The sequence below is a fragment of the Myotis nattereri genome, assembly GCF_964212035.1.
Source record: "Myotis nattereri genome assembly, chromosome: 8".
Lineage (NCBI taxonomy): Eukaryota > Metazoa > Chordata > Mammalia > Chiroptera > Vespertilionidae > Myotis > Myotis nattereri.
The window spans coordinates 31716461-31737642 of record NC_138083.1 but is presented as its reverse complement, the minus strand read 5'-3'; the positions used below and the strand labels follow the sequence as shown (position 1 = coordinate 31737642).

Below are 21182 nucleotides of genomic sequence, written 5' to 3'. Positions count from 1 at the left end.
TTTGATGCTCTTGGGGTACCTTTAGGGGCTTGACATGGGTGGGAGTCTCAGCCCTTGGGAGGCAGTGGTGTCTGTGCACCGATGCCCAGTGATGACTGTGAGCCAGGCACTGTATTACAAGAGGCAACACAAAGTTTCCTCATTTGGGCAGAAGACATATGCCCAAATGATCCCAGCGGAAGGTCAGGAGTGATGGGTATCCCAGAAAACAGTAGAGGTTCCCTGAGGGAGTATAGAGGGAAGGAAGTAGACTTTAGTAAGCTGGGGGGTGGGGGATGAGGGGGAGTATAGTGAGGGGAGGGAGACCAGGGTCTTAGCAGTGGATTGGTTGTCAGCCTGAAAACTCCCCCCAGCGTGTTGATTGCCTCAGGAAACCTTGGGCTCAGTACCAGGTCATCAGTGCCAGGCCTCTAGAACAGCAGTTGCCAACCTTTCGGACATCAAGGACCACCAGTGGTCTGCGGACCACCGGTTGGTGACCGCTGCTCTAGAAAGCAACTCTGAGTTCTCTGCTGTTCTTGGGGTCTCAGAGTTTAGGGAGTCCCCTAGTGAAGGCAGAGAGCTGAGTGGTGGTCTTTGGCTTTCATGACAGTGACATAGGTAAAAGGCAGCATTAGGGGCCTTGGAAATTAATGGGATACAGTAGAACACTGGTATTGACTTGGAGTCCGGAGGTGTTGGTTCCAGTTTCACACTATTAATAAGAGCTAAAACTTACAGATTGCAGTGTGCCAGGTTCTGAAGGTTTTACACCTGTTAACTGATTCAGTCCCCACAACCACCCTTGGAAGTCAATACTATAATTATCCCTATTCTACAGGTGAGACAACTGAGGCACTAACAGCTGTGCTGCACTCTTGGGACAGGTGGCTTAAGTTCTGAGTGGTTCTGTTCTTCTGGATTGTTAAGCGGGCAGAAGCATATTTCACACAGAAACCAATGGCTATTATTTAATTTTAATTATATATTGCCTTGGGAAACCTTTTTTAGTAGCCATTGGTTTCTGTGTGAAACCATTTTTAAGATCTGTAATCACCCCCAACATCTTACAGTAACAGCCCAAGGTCATTGAGACTTGGACTAGAGCAGCCGTGGGCAAACTATGGCCCACAGGCCGAATCCGACCCGTTTGAAATGAATAAAACTAAAAAAAAAAAAGACCGTACCCGTTTATGTAATGATGTTTACTTTGAATTTATATTAGTTCACACAAACACTCCATCCATGCTTTTGTTCCGGCCCTCGGGTCCAGTTTAAGAACCCATTGTGGCCCTCGAGTCAAAAAGTTTGCCCACCCCTGGACTAGAGGTTTGTCTATGGGGTTAGAATCACCTGGGAATCTTTTTAAAATCCTGATTTCTGGGCCCCATCCTCTGGAAATTCTGTTTGTTATGGGGTGGGGCCACAACATTAGTAATGAATCTTTTTAAAATCCTGATTTCTGGGCCTCATCCTCCGGAAATTCTGTTTGTTACTAATGTTGTGGCCCCACCCCATAACAAAGAAACAGAATTTCCAGAGGATGAGGCCCAGAAATCAGGATTTTAAAAAGATTCCCAGGTGATTCTAACGTGCAGCCAAGGTTGAGAACCACTGGTCTGTATGCTCAGTATTTGTGGCACTGCTGATTTCTGTCGGTGCTTCTCTAAATGTCTCAGCTGCCAGGCACCCTTTACCTCCTTTCTGTTCTGTTCTTGAATGTCTTGGGACAACCAGGCAGACTTCTCTCTTGCTCCATCCAACTGCCTTCCTTCTGTGTGCACTGGGGATTTTAGACCCCAGCCCCAGGAGATAGAAACAACCCTTCCTTGAGAGCTTTGGTTAATTGGGCTTGTGTTGGGTAGGGCTTTTTATAGTATGTAAAAATTCTAGGCGAGCTTAGCTTCCTAATAGAACATCTGTTTATTTTTACCTCCAATATGGCCTTTGGGGTCCTTATGGCCAGAAGCCCTATTTAGTGACTCAAATTCTGGATGTCTTTAATTTACATGGCTGCATGCCCTATTCATAGCCTCTTAGACATTTGCCCAGGGTCACATGGCCATGGAGGTGCAAGAGTGGGGATGATGTTGACCGCAGACCTGGCTGTCTCCTTGTCCTTTCTTCTAGGCCAGGGGTGGGCAAACTTTTTGACTGGAGGGCCACATTGGGTTCTTAAACTGGACCGGAGGGCCGGAACAAAAGCATGGATGGAGTGTTTGTGTGAACTAATATAAATTCAAAGTAAACATCATTACATAAAAGGGTACAGTCTTTTTTTTTTTTTTAGTTTTATTCATTTCAAACGGGCCGGATCTGGCCCGCAGGCCGTAGTTTGCCCACGGCTGCTCTAGGCCTATGGGTTCATAATTGGCCTCTTGGCTTCTGTGAAACACTGTGTTTCTCTGGCAGCCACCCTAAGGGGTCCATTCTCTAGCGCACAGTGACATTGACTAATCTTAAGAAGTACTTTGAACACACCCTGCTGTGTTGACACTGGACCTCCCTACCCCCAACATCTTACAGCAGTGATGGCGAACCTTTTGAGCTCTGCGTGTCAGCATTTTGAAAAACCCTAATTTAATTCTGGTGCCGTGTCACATATAGAAATTTTTTGATATTTGCAACCATAATGAAACAAAGATTTATATTTTTGATATTTATTTTATATATGTAAATGCCATTTAACAAAGAAAAATCAACCAAAAGAATGAGTGTCATAGGTTCGCCATCACTGTTTTACAGTAACAGCCCAAGGTCATTGAGACTGGGACAAGAGGTTGGTTTATATCAGTGGTTCTCAACTTTCTGGCCCTTTAAATACAGTTCCTCATGTTGTGACCCAACCATAACATTATTTCCGTTGCTACTTCATAACTGTAATGTTGCTACTGTTATGAATCCTAATGTAAATATCTGATATGCAGGATGGTCTTAGGCGACCCCTGTGAAAGGTTGAGAACCCCTGGTCTATATGCTCCTCTTTTCCTTGGGAAGACATGCTAAGCTGGGTCCTTGTCTTTAGCAGCTTCTCAGAACTGAGATCTTCAGCTGTGCCACTTCTTTAAAATATGTTAATGTATAATTCTTAACTAATCAAGAACAGGGATGGCAGTAGTCAACAAATTTCAAACTTCATTTTTCTAGTTTCCTTTCTAATCCTTTTTCTCCAATATTACAATTTTATATTTTTTTTTAACTTGTCATTAAACTTGCTTATGACATGTTTTTTTATTTAAGTAAATTTTGTTGAAGCATAACTGGCCTTTAAACTAAGTGGTAATCATAAATTAACTGTCAACTACTCTTGGATAGTTGTCTCCAACGCTTCCCTTTTACTGTGCTGTATGGAATACCAGTTCCGGTTGTTTTTGGTGTTGGTGTATCTTTTTTGTTGCTAGTGGTGGTAGGGGATTTGTTTTTGTTTTTTGTCTTTTTGGTACTCTTCACTTAGAATAAATTGCTTGAATGGGATTATTATGTCAAATGGATTGAGCATTTTTAAGATCTGTGACACATATGCTGATCTAGCATCTCAGCATATTTAAGTCCAAATCATAATTAGTTCTATATTGAAAAATGAACCTGAATCAGACTGGATGAACATTAAACTCCTTGGCAACATCCTATACATAAGAGTCTACTTAACAAGGAGCTTGGGTCGAAGTGGAAATAAAACATGTAGGTGTTAAATTCTGCTGCTGGCACTAAGAGGCAATAGTGGAGCTCACAATTAGAATCCAAGCTCACTGGCTTTGAGACCGTAGGCAAGTTATTTAATCTTTTGAGGCTTAATTTCCTCACCTGTGACAGGGGATATAATTATCATCTAAGTAGGTAGGGGTTTGGAGTAAGAAGAGAATTGGCTAGAGTCCTCTCTGAATTCTTCCTGTCCATCTCGTAACATGTGATAAGTCACTAAGTTCTATTGATTCTAAACCTCCAAGACCTCTTTCTCCCATCCTCTTTTCACCCCTCCCTTGCCAGCCATCACTTCTTGGGCTTTCAAAACCTCCTGATGAGTATTCCATCTCTAACTCCTTATGCTTCCAGAGGGAACTGTTTCATCAATTCTCAGACATGCTCTTTCACATGTTAACATCTCTGAAGTCAGAACTCGGCTTAGTCAATAGCCTAGCATGGTGTTGTCAGCAGCCTGTCGATCTTACTTAAATGGTATGTCTTAAAATCAATGATTTCTTAGATTCAATAAGCAGTATCTTTTCTAAAATAGATCAAGAACTTTTAGTTATTTCCCATGTCTTCCAGTTGAACTTCAAATCCTTTTGTCTGCCAGATACCATTTCTCATGACCCGACTCCAGCTCCATCTCCAGCCTCATTTGTGACTATCTCCTACTGCAGCTCTCTTCTGATTACCCCAGATTACTGGGGTCCTTCGCTGCAAACTCGCACCCCACTGTGCTCTGCTCCTCCCTTCATCCTAGGAGACACAGCTCAAGGACCCTGCTTGCAATGATTCTCAGCCTGCCTCTCTCCTCTCCACCTTTCCCTGCTCCTCAGGCAGAATGACACCCTATTTCTTGTTCTCAGGTTTACCACCTCTAAAACAGTGTCCAGTGAGATGAGACAGCTTACATAATGAGCCTTTAAAATTGTGCCTGGAACCCAGTGGACTCTCCCAGGTTAATTTACCTCAAATCCTTACAACCTCCAAATAACAGTCTTGCTATTTTCTTCCCTTCTGGGAAGCTAAATTTTTAACTCTCATTAATCTTATAGAAACTGTCCGATTATACCAAAATAGGGAATTATAAACTTAAGTAAAGTTCATTTTTTTTCTATCTGTTAAAAATAAAACCTATAAATTTCGTTTGGGGATTCTGCTAGTTGCTGCATGAGTCTATTCCAGTTATACATTCTGAAACTGGGGAAGTCATCACAGGCTGGCTCGGGGACCCACCTGGACCACTGTGAGATGGACCTGTGCTAAAGCTCCATGGATCACCTGACCTCTGTAAGCCCCTACTCCGACTGGCGAACCCCAGTGACATTTTGGGGCCCAGGAATTAGTGTCGTTTCAGGACACGTGTTTGGTAATTCCACAGAAGTTTGACCAGTTTCCCTTCTCCAATTCAGTCACGTTGGTAAATTATAAGACTAGGGCCTTGGCTGCTCAGAAGAGGCAAGTTCACTGGGGGATCAGGCAAGTGTTAGTAGGTTGGCATTCAAGCTGGTTCCATAGGGTACACACAGATTGAGGGAGAGGATGCTTTTTAGATAGAGGTCACCTAAAAAAAATGTGGTCTGGTCTAGCTATGGGTTTTGGCTAACGGCCTGTGAAATGTGATATGGAATCATGGACTTTCATTTTCTGATCTGTTTCATCTCTTGCCTAACAACACATGGCCTGCAGCACCAGGATTGTTGAAATCAGTGACTTCCTAGGACTAGGCTGAGATCTGGTAGGAATAGTGATGTTAGTGGTAGGCAGGATGTGATGCTCCAAAGTATCTGACACTTGGTAAAATGTATTTTGTGCCTGTGACTTAACTCACAGTAATCTGTGGAGTAGGTGTCGTTCCCATTTGGTAGATTACAAGGCTGAGGCTCAGAGAGGTTCAGGGTCTTGCCCAGAGTTCTAGTCATCATGCCTCAGTCTCTCCATGTTTTCCTTTGAACGAAGAAACCACTGGTAAACCCGTGGGACTCCTTGCCTTCTGGTCGGTGCTCTCCTGTTACTTCAGTTCGGCCTGCTTCTTGAGAGAAATGCATGGAGCGCCACCTCCCCTCCCTCCACCTTGCTGTGAGGTAGCTGAGAGGCCCAGGTAGGCAGTCTGCCTGAAGGAAAGGACTGGGAGTCTGACCAGCCTCTTTGTGGTTTTTTTTGTGTGTTTTTTTGTTTTTTTGTTTTAGTGGGCTCGTGGGGACTCCACGTGAAAACATGCGTCAGCTTCTGGTGAAATGAGCCTGTGCAAAGAAGTACCTTTTGTCGCTAGGACAAGTAGCTGCTTTCCCCAGTTTTCCATTCTGTCACGCTCATGGATGCTGTGTCTGATTCTAAGAATGTTTCCTCTCCAGTGCTTTCCTCTCAATAAACAGCTCCCTACCCCCACCCCCGAACCATCTCCTAAGCTTCGCTCACTTCCCAGGCTCTTCAGTCCTGGGTCCCATCTGCCCCACCCACTCACTCACTTAGGGTATTTTTTTCTTTCCCTGGATTCTCATAACCTGGACTTACATAGTAGTCTGTTTTGCAGACTTGTTTTCTTTTTACTTTAGTTGCCATAGTTCCCAACTTTGTATATAAAATAATCACCACTCCCCACCCTTTCTTTCCCCACTGTTTCATTGAAAAAGTTGCCCTGTTTTCTGATGTGGCCTTTGCAGAAGGGATTTGATGTTTTTTTAATCTTTTCCTTTCTGGCTCTACCGCCAGCAGACATGTCTTGCTCCTGTTTATGAGTTTTTATTCTAGAGTCTAGATTGATTCAGGATTCAGATCACCACTTCATTTTATAGTGTTTTTAGATAAAGAACCTCAGCCCACTAGAGCCGATGACCTAGAAAGAGGATTATGAGATGGGAAACAATTGATTTTAAAAGAAAGAAAGAAACCCATCTGCCCTAAACTGGTTCTTCCTGTATTACTTTGATTGTGAGTGATTAAACAAACAAATTATATAATTACAAGGGAAATAAGGCCTGTCAGATCATGGTTAGAAACCTAAGGGTTTTGCCTTGTCAATTTTATTGCTTTAACCTAGAACTCCTAAACCACTGGCTTTGGTAGACTGTGCTCTGGTAATTTGGGGGCCATTTGGGTTGGAAAGGGGCGGGATATCCTGGATCACTATTTCTCTTTATAATGAAGTAGAGTAAATAACTAGTAAAAAGAAACCTTCCAGGAGAGGCTGTATATAGCCCTCCTTTTTAGTAGAATGGAGACACCATACTGGGGATCATAGGACTTGTCTTTAGGCCCTGGCATAGTCATGAATGATCCATGTGACAATCTTGGGCAGGCCCAGCCTCATCAGCTAGTTAAGACATCTGTCTACTTTAGGCTTAGCTTCTGGGGCACTGGTCGTTATCAAATAACTTCACATAAGGGCACCGTGGTGGAGGTGGAAGATGGCATAGAGAGGGTAAATGGTGGTGGAAAAAATAAAATAATAATAACTAAAAAAAAAAGAATATTGGGATTTGTGTGGAGATGCCAGTCACCAGCTTTTCTGGAGCTTCTATGGTTCAAAAGGAAAGACAGAAAGATAAGAGCTAGAGTTTCAAGCCAATACAATGTGATTCCACCTATACATCTACTTCAGACTCCACTGTTCCCACCAGACTTCTATTTATACCTCTAGTCCATTTGTTCTTTGTTCTGTTAATCCATTCCATCTCTCAGCCTAGAATTCCCTTCTTTCTTCTCCCTGCTGATGTACAGCCTGTCCTTTAGGGGTAACTTAAGTCTTGTCCCTTCTCATTTCTTTAGATCTGGCAACTCCTACCTACCTTTGAAATAGTGGTAACCTCCTTTAATTCAAGCTTCATTAGAGATGGGGGTGTTGTGTACTCACTGTGATAGGCATATGGTGGGCTAGCAGAAAACGGATGAATTGGAGTGTGCCTCTGGAATAAACAAAATTGTAGTTCAGTTGTAGATGTATTGACAAGAATCAATATACAAGTTACAAAGAAGGGAGGGAAGGTCATTTGCTTGGCCTGGAATAACAAACATTTAACAGTCTTCTCACATGCTTTGCCTTGTCTCATCAGCAGCCCTGGGAGGTATGGGTGATATGATGCTGCCTCTTTGGAAACAGTATAAAGAAATGCAATGGTTGCCCTGACCAGTTTGGCTCAGTGGATAGAGCGTCAGCCTGCGGACTCAAGGGTCCCAGGTTCGACTCCGGCCAAGGGCATGTACCTTGGTTGTGGGCACATCCCCAGTTGGTGGTGTGCAGGAGGCAGCTGATCAATGTTTCTCTCTGATCAATGTTTCTAGCTCTCTATCCCTCTCCCTTCCTCTCTGTAAAAAATCAATAAAATATATTTAAAAAAAAGAAAAGAAATGCAGTGGTTTCGCAGTCAAATGGATTTGAGTCTGTGAATTCTGAGTCTCTATGAGCCACAGGTTCTTCATTTTATAAGATGGAGCTGTCTCCTTCTACCTCCTTAGGTAGTGGTAAACATTAAGTTGAATGTCAAATGCCAGTGCAGGCCTCTGTAAGTGGTTACATGTGGCCATTTACAGGTGAAGAAGCAGGAGTAGAAACTTGGAAAGGTAAACTGCATTGCCTCCTGGCTGTTCACCCAGTCAGCAGTAAACCAGAGTTACAGCCCAGGCACCCTTAACTCCAAATCCAGGTGCTTGATGCCAGTCCCTGCAGCCTGTGTCATACCATGTTTTGTCCCTTCACTCATCCTGTGTGAGTAGAGATGGGCTGGCTGTGTAGAGTTGGCTCATGCCAATTTTACTGGTCCTCCTGGATTGGAGCAGTTGTCACCACTGTCACTTTTAACTTTAATAGACTGCATTCCTATAGCCTCAAGGTGGTGTGAATGTGCCCATCTCACTCAAGCTCTTTCCGGTCTTCCTTTGATTTAGGAGAAAGGATCCTGGGTTATGCTGAGGAGCCCTGTTATCTCTGGTTTGTCATGGAGTTCTGTGAAGGTGGAGACCTGAATCAGTACGTCCTGTCCCGGAGGCCGGACCCAGCCACCAACAAAAGCTTCATGCTACAGCTCACAAGCGCCATTGCCTTCCTGCACAAAAACCACATCGTGCACAGGGACCTAAAGCCAGACAACATCCTTATCACGGAGAGGTCTGGCACCCCCATCCTCAAGGTGGCAGACTTTGGACTAAGCAAGGTCTGTGCTGGGCTAGCCCCCCGAGGCAAAGAGGGTAATCAGAACAACAAAAATGTGAATGTGAATAAGTACTGGCTGTCCTCAGCCTGCGGCTCAGACTTCTACATGGCCCCTGAAGTCTGGGAGGGACACTACACAGCCAAGGCTGACATCTTTGCCCTGGGCATTATCATCTGGGCAATGATAGAAAGAATCACTTTCATTGACTCTGAGACCAAGAAGGAGCTCCTGGGGACCTATATCAAACAGGGGACCGAGATCGTCCCTGTTGGTGAGGCGCTGCTAGAAAATCCAAAGATGGAGTTGCACATCCCCCAGAAACGCAGGACTTCCATGTCTGAGGGGATCAAGCAGCTCTTGAAAGATATGTTAGCTGCTAACCCACAGGACCGGCCTGATGCCTTTGAACTTGAAACCAGAATGGACCAGGTCACATGTGCTGCTTAAAATTCAGGGCAAAGCATCTTGGTTGTTTTTAAACTAGGTGAGTGTACTCTTTTTGTTGTGCATGCAGTCTTCCTGGACTGGATTGGTCACCCTGGGCTCTGGGGCGGGCCCTTAGGGAATTGGGAAACGCAGGATTGAAGAGATCTACTAGTAAGTGCTTGTTATCAAAGATCCCCCAAGTCTTGATGAGGAGATATATGGGATTATTTGAGTATGAGTTGGAATGTCTAGAAGTTTTCTGAGTGGAGTTGCATTGGAGTTGAGTTCTTACATTTCCATGTTTTCTCATTAATTAATAAAGGCTTACTGTAGAAAATGTACAAAAGGGTACGGGCAGTTTTTTTTCAGAGGATAAATGCCATCCCTGATTGTATCCCTTGTACTTGCACATCCAGTTCTACACAGTTCAGATCATGCTGTGGTGAGTTACAGCTTTGTTTCCTGCTCTTTCACTCCATGCTAATCTGAGCATTTCCCCATGTCATACTTTGAAAGTATGGCTTTCATTATATGTACCATAATATAGCCATTTTCCTACTCTAGATACCAGAGGGTTTCTCCATTCTTATACACTATAAAGCCTGTGAGTGAGGATTCTTACCTGGAAGGCTTTGCTTATGTACATTATTGCCCACATTTATTATGAGCTCTCCCTTGTCAAGTACTGTGCTAGGCTCTGGGGCAACAGTGGTAAGCAACACCAGAAATTTACCCCATCCTCATGAAATTTGCAGCCTAGTTGGGGAGACAAACATTACTCAATATTTATTAGAGTCTCTTTGCAACAAATGAGAAGAGTTAAGGAAAACTGACCTTTTGGGGGATGGTGGCCAGAGGCAAGAGTAGGAAATTGGAGGCAAGGAGGAGCATTCCAGGTAGACGATCTAGCCTCTGCAAAGGACCTGAGGCCAGAGGGACCTTAGCACATTTGAGAGACTCCACCAATTTGGGTGAGTGGAGACCATTGGGTCAGCTTTATTCACACTAGTAAGGAATGTTGTTGAACCTGCATTTGCGTGGCACTGTGGATAAAGGAGTGCCTTGATCTTCAGGGCAGAGAATTAGCTAGACAACTGGCCAGATGTGGAAGCAGAAGAAAGTACTAGATGTGGGAGATTAACGGCAGAATATACAAATGCTAGCTAGTGTTCTGGTCAGATTTGAATTCTTTTCCTTAACAGAAATCTCTTTGTGGGAAGGGAATAAAAGAACACTGACCCATATTTGCTAGGTATTTTCACATGTACCATTTTGTTTCTCCTTTGCAACTCTATATCCCTCTAAATTAAAGGCAGTATATCTTACTCATGCCACTCCTTTCTTTCGCCCTTTTTCTTAATATTAATATGGCAAGCTGGAAGTAAGCTACTCTTACATTTTGCTGAAGCCTTGAGATGAGGTGATGGAGATGGGGCTGAACCTGGTGGTTGGTCAGAAGGAGGGGGGGGGCCTTAGCACATGAGACACAGAGCTTTCCATCATCTGGGTGGGTTTTTAGTCACCCTCCTTTCTTTTCCTCACCCTCAGATTTCTAGTTGGACTTGGTGAATACTGTGTTGAGCTGATTGCATCTGTAGTGCTCTCACTAAATTTATTTCTAGAGTGAGTCACTTGCTTTAATTGTTCCATTCCATGAACATTTATGAGTACCTTCCAGATGCCAGGCCAGTCCTGCCCAATGAGGAAGAGAAGCATGTTCCCTAAAGCTAGATTTGGCCTAATACCACGTTAAAACCCCCAAAAGGGTTGGCTAGAGAGTGTTTTAATTGTATTTCATGCTGTCACTTCCCATTTCCATCTCATCTTTTTCCACTTTAAAAAACCCCTTAGAATTCAAGTTTGCCCTGGAATAGGAAGAAAGTTGTCATTGGAAGAGGGACCTGAATTTGGGTTAGGATTATGGGGTTGTCACAACTAATTGAGATCATGACTTCCATTTGGACATCCACACTTGAGATCTGTGCTGTTTCACAGGGCAAAGTGTAGCTAAATAGGAGTGATGCCTGCAAGTAAGAGAAATAGGTGACCTTGAGAGGAGAAAAAGTTAGGTACATGGTGTCCCAGGCTGACAGCTAATAAAGACAGCACAGTACTTGATCTTTTGGTTCCTGTTTGAGTGTAGCCTATCCTGCCCTAGCTGGGCACTTAGAATTATGGGCCTGGGCCCACGTCTGTGTGACCAGGTGCTGAGCCTTGTGTTAAAAGTTTCAGGTCAGTTATGCCCTGGCCGGTTTGGCTCAGTGGTTAGAACGTTGGCCCACAGAATGAAGGGTGGTCTGGGTTTGATTCCCAGTCAAGGGCATGTACCTGGTTGCAGGCCTGATATTGACCTGGATCGGGGAGGGGGTGTGTGTGCAAGAGGAAACCCATCAATGTGTCTCTTGCATTGATGTTTCTCTTTCTTACCCGCTCTCCCTTCCAATCTCGAAAAATCAGTGGGGGGAAAATATCCTCAGGTGAGGATTAACCAAAAGGTTCAAATCAATTATGACTTGAGCTCTATCTGTCTGGCTAAAATTGGGAAGGTCTATTGAGTCCAAATACCTTTTTCTCCCACTAGGCTTTATAGATGGAGAAGCTGATTCCATATATTGACTTATTGGGAAACTATTTGGCAGGGATGATTTTAGGCACAGAAGATACATTAGTGAACAAAACAAATTCTTGCAATTGTGGAGACATTCTCGTAGGGAGACAGATAACATAGGTGATCTGTTAGAAAGTACTAAGTGCTGCGGGGGAGGGGTGTAGACAGGATAAGGGAGATCAGAATGCTGGGAGGACAGGTGGGGCTGGAGGTGTGTTTTGAAGTAGAGGAGATGGGGTGGGTCTCCTTGAGACGGTGACATTTGAGCATTAAAGGCTAGGAGTTTAGGGAGTGAGTCATGAGGATTTCTGGCAAAAGAGCATTCCAGAGGAAACAGCCAGCATAAAGGCTTAAGGGTGATACAGTAAACCGAGAGGAGTGTAAGAAGAAAGCCTAGAGAGGCAACTAGGAGTCAATTAGAATAGGCCTTATAATGATGGATTATATCTTTCTTTTATTTGTCGTTTTTTGACATTGCTTAATAGTCAGTTAGTAAGGATTTTGGCTCTTATTCTTGGATAAGATAGAAACACATTGGTGTGTATTCAGGTACCTGCTATGTAATCTTTTAAAAGGGTCACTACGACTTCTGTGCTATAAGTAAGCTATAGGGTTGAGCAAGTGAGGGGATGAGATGGGAGGCTACTGGAATAACCCAGGTGAAAGGGAGCGGGGGAGGTGGTGATTGGATTTGAGTTTTTGAAGTCAGCCAACAGGATTTCCTGCTGGATTGAATATAAGAAAGGAATTAAGGATGACTTCAAGGTTTTGGCCTTGGAAGCCATTGGAAGGATAAAGTTACCATCAGATGAAATTGGGAAGACATTAGGAGGAACAGGTCTGGCTGGAGAGTTAGGTTTTAGTCACCTGAAAGTTTGGAATTCCTATTTTGAAGCCAACTACAGAGGTAGAATGGACAGTTGGATGAATGTGGAGTTCAGAGAGGAGGTCTGGTCTAGAGATAAAATTTAGAGATGGCCAAGGTACTACAGTGAATATAGAGAAGATTCAACTGAGTCTGGGCCATCCAACGTTGAGATTGGGGAGAAAAGAAACCACGGATTGGAGACCTGGATATGGTCTCTTGGAAGCCAGGTGAGGAAAATACCTCAGGAGGAAGAAGTAATCAGCCATGGCATACATGCTGGTCGATTGAGTGAGATGAGGACTGCGGATGGACCATTGGACTTAACACCTGGGAAGGCCGTAGTGTTCATGAACAATTTTGGTGGCACATAATGGGGAAAACCATTAACTAGAATAGGTTTGAGAGGGAATGAAAGAATAATTGGAGACAGTGAGAGAATAGAGCAATGTCTCTGAGTTTTTGGTCTGTTACACTTGATACCGAGGACGCCAGAGAGCTTTTGTTTTAGGTTTTATCTATGGATATTTGTGATATTAGAAATTAAAACAGATGTTTTAAATGTTCCTTTCAAGTGAATATAAATACTAGCTAGATTGACTACATGTTAACATAAGTACTATAATTTTTGAAAAAAACTATTTTCAGTGAAACAGTAGAATGGCACTGTTTTATAGTTTTGCAAATCTCTTTAGTATCTGCCTTAATAGTCAGCTGGATTCTCATATATGCTTCTGTATTATACCTGGTGCCATGTCTCTCATCATGAAACTTCTAGAAAACTCCACTATCCACTTAGGAGAGAATGAAAGGGAAAAGGGAAATAAAGTCTGAATGTTATGAAAAAGTTTATTAGTTTCATGGATTCCCAAACTGCACACCACACTTTGAGAACCAATGGTGGTATTCCTCAGTCGTTCCTGAGGAATTTTACTGGAAGGGGAGCTGAGAAGTAGGGGGCAGCTGGAGACCAATGAAGGCACGGAGTTTGTGTCTGGATTCCTGGCCTGTTTTTCTATTAGACCTGTTGTTGTGGCTCTGACTCTACTGCATATAGGACACATACTTATCCCCAGTACCCGCACCAATCTAGGATTGTAGATTTCAGAGTAATATTTAAATCAGGGTTACATGATTTTAGTGTTTTGCAACAATGAATGGAAATGTACTTTGAGTTGGAAACAAAGGTTTCCTCTGAAAGGTATGTTGCCTAGTGGGTTATCTAGGATTGAGTCCCATTTCTGTGGTTTACTGGCTATGTGACCTGAGGCAAGTTATTTTATCTCTCTGGGTTTTATTATCCATAAAATAGAGTGGATCATATTTATCTTATTGAGGTTGTTGGGAATCACAAGAAGTTGTGAAAGTGCCTTATAAAAACTGCCTAAATGAAATGTTAAATGGTAGAATTTTAGATATGTACACTTCAACTTGAGGTAGAAGTGTTCTTTTTTTTATTTTTATTTTATTTTATTTTATTTTTTTAAGGCAGTGGTCTTGAGTGGTTGCCTTGCCTCTGATGATTACCAAATAGATTTTTTTCCTAAACAAAGCTGTTCTCAGCAACTGTTCAATGACTTGTTTCAGAAAAATTACCTATTTTTAAAGATTGCTTAATGATGGATTATATCTTTCTTTTATTTGTCATTTTTTGACAATGCTTAATAATTCCTAATGGTTCCTACCAGCCAGCCACAAGCCTTATCCAAAGTGAGAGCCAGCCAAATTCATGTTCGAGGTGCCACCACCCACTTGTTACCAGGGAAGTTATGGATGAGGGAATCTGCATTCATGGCCAAGTTTGCTGTCTAATATACAAATCTTGGTTACTAGGGCCTTTCAAAGCCAGGGCCTTTGAATGCTGTTTATTTGGAGCAGGCAGCTCAAGCCTGCTGAAGGAAATCAGATGTTGGTGTGACCTGAGGGATCATAGAAAATATTCTTTGCTGCATGTGATTTTGGTAGCTGCTATCACTTCAGCAAGAAATTGGGCCTGATTTCTTTCTCTGATGTTAAGCAGCTACCATCAGAGAAAGAAATCAGGCCCAATTTCTTTTTTTTTTTTTTTAATATATTTTATTGATTTTTTACAGAGAGGAAGGGAGAGAGACAGAGAGTTAGAAACATCGATGAGAGAGAAACATCGATCAGCTGCCTCCTGCACATCTCCCACTGAGGATATGCCCGCAACCCAGGCACATGCCCTTGACCGGAATCGAACCTGGGACCCTTCAGTCCGCAGGCCGACGCTCTATCCACTGAGCCAAACCGGTTTCGGCCCAATTTCTTATTGAAGTGATAAGTGATATATTAATCCTTGGCCTGGGCTCAAAGATATGGTTCTGGGGCTAACAAGCTGGTGACCTAGGTTGGCCCCTTGACCTGGCTTCACATTTTGCCCCTGTATTACAAGAGTTGAGGTGCTTTTAACGTGAGGTCCCCAAACCTCTACTTGGGCCCCTAATGGTCTTTCTGGGGCATTCCCAACCTTTTCAGCTCATCTGAGAACAGGCAAAGCAAGTTTGCTCACATTGAAGCTGTGGAAGCCAGTCAGATCTACTTCCTTTTGTCTGGAATTATACCCCAAACCGTGTCACGTTATAGGTATCAAGTTAATCAGAAGTGACACTAAAAACGGACAAGAAATGCTTAACTGATGTGGTTTCTGCGGGGTTTTTTTTTTTAGGGTTTCTAATCATTCTGTAACAACTGATGTATTTTGTTTTAAACAGCATAGTCTTCAAAACAGAATCGCTGGGGGATAAATTTTAAAAGGGAGTTTTAGGTGAGAAATTGGGAACCCAGGACTAGATAGGCCTCCAGGTCCCTTCTGTGTTGACTGTGACTTCCTGGCCCAGCCATCAGGACAGCCATGAACTAACCCAGGAGCACCTAAGACATGCCCACTTCCCTCAGGACTGCCCTCCCTGGGGAGGTGGCGGCTGAGGGGTCAGGCCCCCAGGGAAGGAGTGAGTGTGGAGGGTTGAGGGGTTAGGCTCCGAAGGAGAAGGCGACAGTGCTGAAGATGACCAGAGATGATGGTAATTATTGGTCATCCCTGGGCTAAGTGCTTTATGCCCATTATTTCATTAACTTCCCGAAGGTCACAGAGCTAATAAGGAGTAAAGCCATGGGTGACTTTACCCAATATGGTATGTTACCTCATTGAACCATCTTTAAAACTCATGTTTTTATAACCGACTTCAACTAACAACTGAGCACCAAGTGCCCGCTCATTCTGAGATGAGTAAAGCCCTCCTAGCACCTGCTCATTTTAAGAGGACTAAAGTGGGTGGGAGGTGTCTGGCACTGAGTAGGTTTCCAGTTGGGAGGTCATCTCTTCTCTGAAGAAGCTCAGTTGTGCTGGTGAACAACGAGGTAGGTAGACCAAAGGAGAATGTAAGCCAGGACGGCTTTATGGGAAAGGCGAAACTGCCCAAGGGGCCAAAATTAGAGGTTTGATTCTTATACTCCAGAGGCTCGCCCACTTAGTCGCTGGTGGAGCCTTGAACAAAGGGAGGGTAAGAGGAGGGAAACGCCACCCTCACCCTAGAATGGGTGATTAGGTCATTAAACAATGGGGGTTTTAGTTAAAGTAGAGAGCACATTGGGGTGGGGGGTGTATTTAACCAGTGATTACAAATTCTTTTATCCAAGCAGACCTGAAACCTCTGACCTTCTTGAGCCCCCGTCTGTTAAGTGGAAGTCCCAGCCCTGCCTTTCTCACTAGACTTCATGATGCTGTGCATGAGTGGAGGGGTTGTGAGTGAAGATCCAGAGGGTTTGAAAGCTGAACCTTCACTGTGAAGACCTGACATTCCTAGGAACTAGTATCCGAGACATCTGGGGCCTGGTCTGTCTACTGGTGTTTTCTGAGTGTTCCCCCACATGGGGAAGGCTGGTGTTTGCAAGGTCAGTCAGCTCCCCTGAGCAGCTTTTGTGCCTGCTGTTGCCATCCCTTGCCTGCTCCTGCCTATGAACAGGAGGAAGCTGAGCTGTTGGTTATGTAATGTGGCTGGTGGCCCCCAGGGATAATCTGTCCCTTGAAGCTCAGCAGGACATCAGAGAATCTGTGAAAGGGACAGCCCTGCCCAGGCTGTTGCTGCTCACATTCTCCTCCTCCCTGGCATCCTTGGCTCCTCCTAGACAGCGTCCCTCTGGGCAAATCAGAATTGCTCTTATAATCATCCATCTGTGAGTAAAGCTGCCTTGATCATTGGGGTCCTTCCAACTCCCATTTTCTCTTACCCCAGGGACACACAGAAACTCTACAAACAATAACAGCTCTGGGTATAAAAACCTGCTTTGAGGGGCCACCTGACTTTACTGCCCTTTTATGTCTGACCCTCAATTAAGTACTTTACATGTATTATCATACAGCATCTACATAAGTGTTCTGTTTTCTGCCATCTTTCTGCTGATGAGCAGGCTGAGAATCACTGTCCTATGGTTTTGGGAGTCAGGATTTGAAACAAGGTACCTGACTGGAAATTCCACTGTTTTATTCTGTCTCTTACAGCCTCTTTAAAAGTAGCTTTTGATGGGTTTATATTTTGAGGCAGAGTACGATTTCCCCTTTAAACAGCATCACAGGGGTCCTTTAGGTGTTAGTGGGCAGTGCCGCCTCGTGCATCCTTCAGAGTCTGACAAGTATCTGAGCACACTGCAACAGGGCCACCATCTCATCCTTCAGGCGAGGTCACCTGTGTGTGGGTTCCTCTTATGTCACACTGATACAGCCTCAAACATGGTTAGGTGAGGATGGCTGGGATAACCAAGGGTCCGGCAACAGTAGGCAGAAGTCACGTAAGAAAGGAGACATCAAAATTACCAAAAAGATTGGGAAGTGGGAGACCCAAAGCACACCCACGCGATGGCAGCCACACTGAGGGAGAGCACACACTGAGGGAGCGCTGGCAGGACAGTGTGGCGTTTGTACAAGGACCCGTTGTCTCTGTTCCCTAGTGCCCTCGCCAAAGTCCTTTCCGAGTGAACTTAGCCTGGGCATTGGAGGTTGATGAGGACTCAAAGCAAAATGGCAGGGTTGCTGGGTTCTCCTGACACACTTAGCTCATTGAATCTTGACTAAAGCAAGGGATTTTGTCATGTGTGCCTGTCATTGGTGTTGCTGCCTGCAGCCCTGTGTTGAAAGATTGTGGCCAAGGAAGATTTAATGAGCAAGAGCCCTCCTGGCTCTGACAGGCACTTGCCCAGTGGAGGTGTTGACCGCAGTGTTGCCCTCTTGGAGCTCGGGTTAGCAGTGGGGATACCATATGGACACTTGTTTGTAGTAGGCGTGACTTGGGAAACCTACAGGAAGCTTGGAGAGAGTGGAGGGAAAGCTTTCGGGAGGAGGTGGTGCCCTGGGCTGGTTCTGGAAGGTAGGTTTAGGGGCACCTTGTCAGCCAGATGATAGGAGAAGAGGTCACATCTCAGGGTTTGTCAGAAACTCTCCTTGGCATAGTGAGGCTTTGCTGGGTGCAGGACTGAGCTGGCAGGGGGAAAGGGTACTGTTCTAGTGAAAGTCCTAACCAGAGATGCATTCTAGACCCAGAACCTGGGGAGACTCCCCAAGGTTCTGTCTTGATAAATGAGGGCAGCAGTCGATAAGCTCCCAGCCCCTCGTTTCATTTCCCCTAGTGAGTCCTCGGTGGTATTACAGAATCAGAGGAAATGGAGACCTCCTGCAGCATTTCTAGGATTCAGGCCTTGAAACTGCCAGCCAAGTTTCAAATAAATCAATACCATAAAGTACTGCAATGAATTTCCCAATGTAAAGGGATTTCACTTTCTGTTAGAGGTGCCAGGGGGAAGCTATAACTCAGCCTGCATTGTACACAGGTCAGAATTCAGTATTTTGTTTCTTTGTAAAAGAAAGTGATATCTAGGGACTCAGGAGGAATGGATTAGAGCCACCTAAACACATCATAGTGCATTGTGAGGAAGCTGAAAATGCCTCTGTGTCCCCTGGCTGCACAGAGGCGCTAATGTGGGCCTGGGCAGGTAATGTAAATGGTGATCTTGATTTTTCATAATTACGAGGCATGCGCTGTAGCAGGAATGGAAGGCAGGCTGGCTTGGGTGTATCATATTGGGTTTCAGTATTGATCATCTGTTCCAGTGGGAAAGTCACATGATGTGAGCCAGTGGATTCATTCTGTATTTACATCCATCCCTTTGGAAAAAGGAACCCCGGAAATGTCACATACAGCACCCTCTTATTTTTTCCTTTCTGCTTGTTTAGACATGCCTAAGACATGTCTTCCCAGAAAGCTCCAGTGTGGGGCAAATCTAAGGCAGGGACTGGGAAGTAGTGCTGGCAGATCTTGGCAGAGTGCACGGGCCTTTTGAGCACCGCCCAGCCTTGTACCAGACATGGGAGAGCTGGAAGTCACAGTAAAAACTCATTTGTTGTTAGTAACCAGATTTGCCGGCTTGGGTTTGATGAATGTTTGGAAGGAACTGCATAGAGCAGCAGAAATGGGTGTGACTATACCACACCCCAGACAAACAACAGGGTGACTTTTACCTTTAAAAAAAATTATTTGGGAGTTTAGGCCAGTTGCCTAAACTGAAATCCAGATGTCGTCACTGACACTATCCGGAGATCTTCCTCCCTCGCCTGCCTTGAACACCTCAGGGCCTGGGCATCAGGCAGGTATAGCACTGAGAGCAGTCCCTCCAGCCAGTGTTTTGGGAGTCCTATGGCAGGGGCACCGCTGTCCCTAGCACTCCAGTTTCCCACCTACTCTTAGGATTTTATTGAGTTGGGCATAACATAGTGATGCCATAGGCAGACCCAGAGGTGACTCTTCAGGATCTGCAGCCTAATTACATGGGCTTAACCATGGTTAGAAAGACTGTTGCCCTTTTATCAGTGGAAGGAACTGAGGGTGTTATGGGTAAGAGGTGTTCTACTTAATAGATCGAGATTCTATCCTGTGAACTTGAAGATACCGACAAGCTATTGCCACACTCCCCGCTTTCTCCGACCCCTCAACACACAGTGCCAGTGACAAACCTTAGCACAGTGGTTCTCAAATGGTGGTCCCGGACTGGCAGCATGCCAGGGGAACTTGTTAGAAAGGCTTATTTCCCGCCTCACCTCAGACCTGCAGACTCCAGGATTGCTGCTGCACACTTGGTCTGAAACTGGCAGAGAAGGTAAAGCCATCATCCACCATCTTATCTGTTAAACACGGAGCCAACTGCCTGCCTCTTACCCCTTTGCCCTCAAAAAGCTTGGATCTAGGCCTAAGAGCTGGGAGGGCCTGCCAGGGTCTAACCCTGGCTCTGTCTTCTCTAATTACCTTGCACTGGGACTTTGGGCAAGTCACTCCTAATGGCCGTAGCTTCCTCATCCAGGAAACCAGACTACCCAAAGGACCACTCTTGGCCCTCTTCCCTACTCCCTTAGCCCTGGCACAATCACAGTTCCACAGTGGATGTGGTTCTAGGACCACGGACTCTGGGCTCTTACCTAGTTTCTTCCTTAGTGAGGATGAGGTGAGGCCCTGCGGCCGCCAGCTCCTGAAAAAAGGAGGAGGAAAACCATTGAACTTCTCCTGGACTTCCCTGGTCCTGGGGCAGTGGACTTCTGAGCCATAGTAACGGCGAGCAACTTGGTGTGCTCTCAGGCGAATGCCATCGGAAATAACAGGTCCCTGTGAGGTCTTTACAGTAGGACAGGAGATCACCCGTAGAGAAATGGAAGTTTGTGAGATGCAGAGAGGACTTAGATCTCCACGCGGAGACTTAGACATGGCTTTGAGCCAGACTAGAGAACTTCACTTGTTCGTTCCAATGGCATGTATTGAACACCCGCTGTGTGCCTGGCATAGGCCATGAGATGAGATTATGACCTCACTCCATTTAAACCTTAGGCATCTCTCTGCGCCTTGGAGTCCTCATTTCTCAGATGGGTTGCTGACACTTACCAATAGGATTTTCATGAAGGTTCAGTGGAGAATGAATGTAAAGCTAGCTAGGGCATGCAGTAGGCTCTCCACAGCTGTTGAGTCCACTGTCCTTTTATACCAGGTCTTGGCCATGCTGTTAACAGAGCTAGAAGGAGCACCTCAGAGTGGGCGCAGGTTCATGTGCTTCCTACCCCAGCCCCCACCGATAAAAAGAAAACACCCCCCCTAGAGGGGCCTGTAAGTTACTGATTGACTGTGTGTGTTACAGGCCCTGTGGTAGGTGCGAAGCAGTGCTTCGGTGACACAGCAGGCATGGTCCCTGTCCTTGAGGCATTTGTACCTTTGTTCACATCATAGAGGGACACTACAGGGACAGTTGCAGGTGTGTATATGGATGAAGGAAATAGGAAGTAGGGACCTGCCCAAGACAGAGTAAGTCTTTCTGAGGAGGTGACCTAGAAGCTAAGACCTGAAGGATGAGGCCTCTGCCAGGTAGAGGGACTAGGAACTGGCAGGAGCACAGGAGCCGACAGTGCCAAGCTTTGTAG

At 44.9% G+C, this 21182-nt stretch overlaps 1 protein-coding gene across 2 annotated transcripts in view; it reads left to right on the top strand.

The window, feature by feature from the left end:
- Window positions 1–21182, top strand: part of STK35 (serine/threonine kinase 35) — a 38790-nt gene that overhangs the window by 5774 nt on the left and 11834 nt on the right. Inside the window, exon 2 of one of the 2 annotated variants that reach the window (XM_081096747.1) lies at window positions 8551–9300. In XM_081096747.1, the coding sequence (XP_080952873.1) occupies window positions 8551–9263 (713 nt within the window). In that variant the 3' untranslated portion in view covers window positions 9264–9300. Of the gene's footprint in view, window positions 1–8550; window positions 9583–21182 lie in introns of those variants that run through there. The other variant, XM_081096748.1, reaches the window with a different exon arrangement.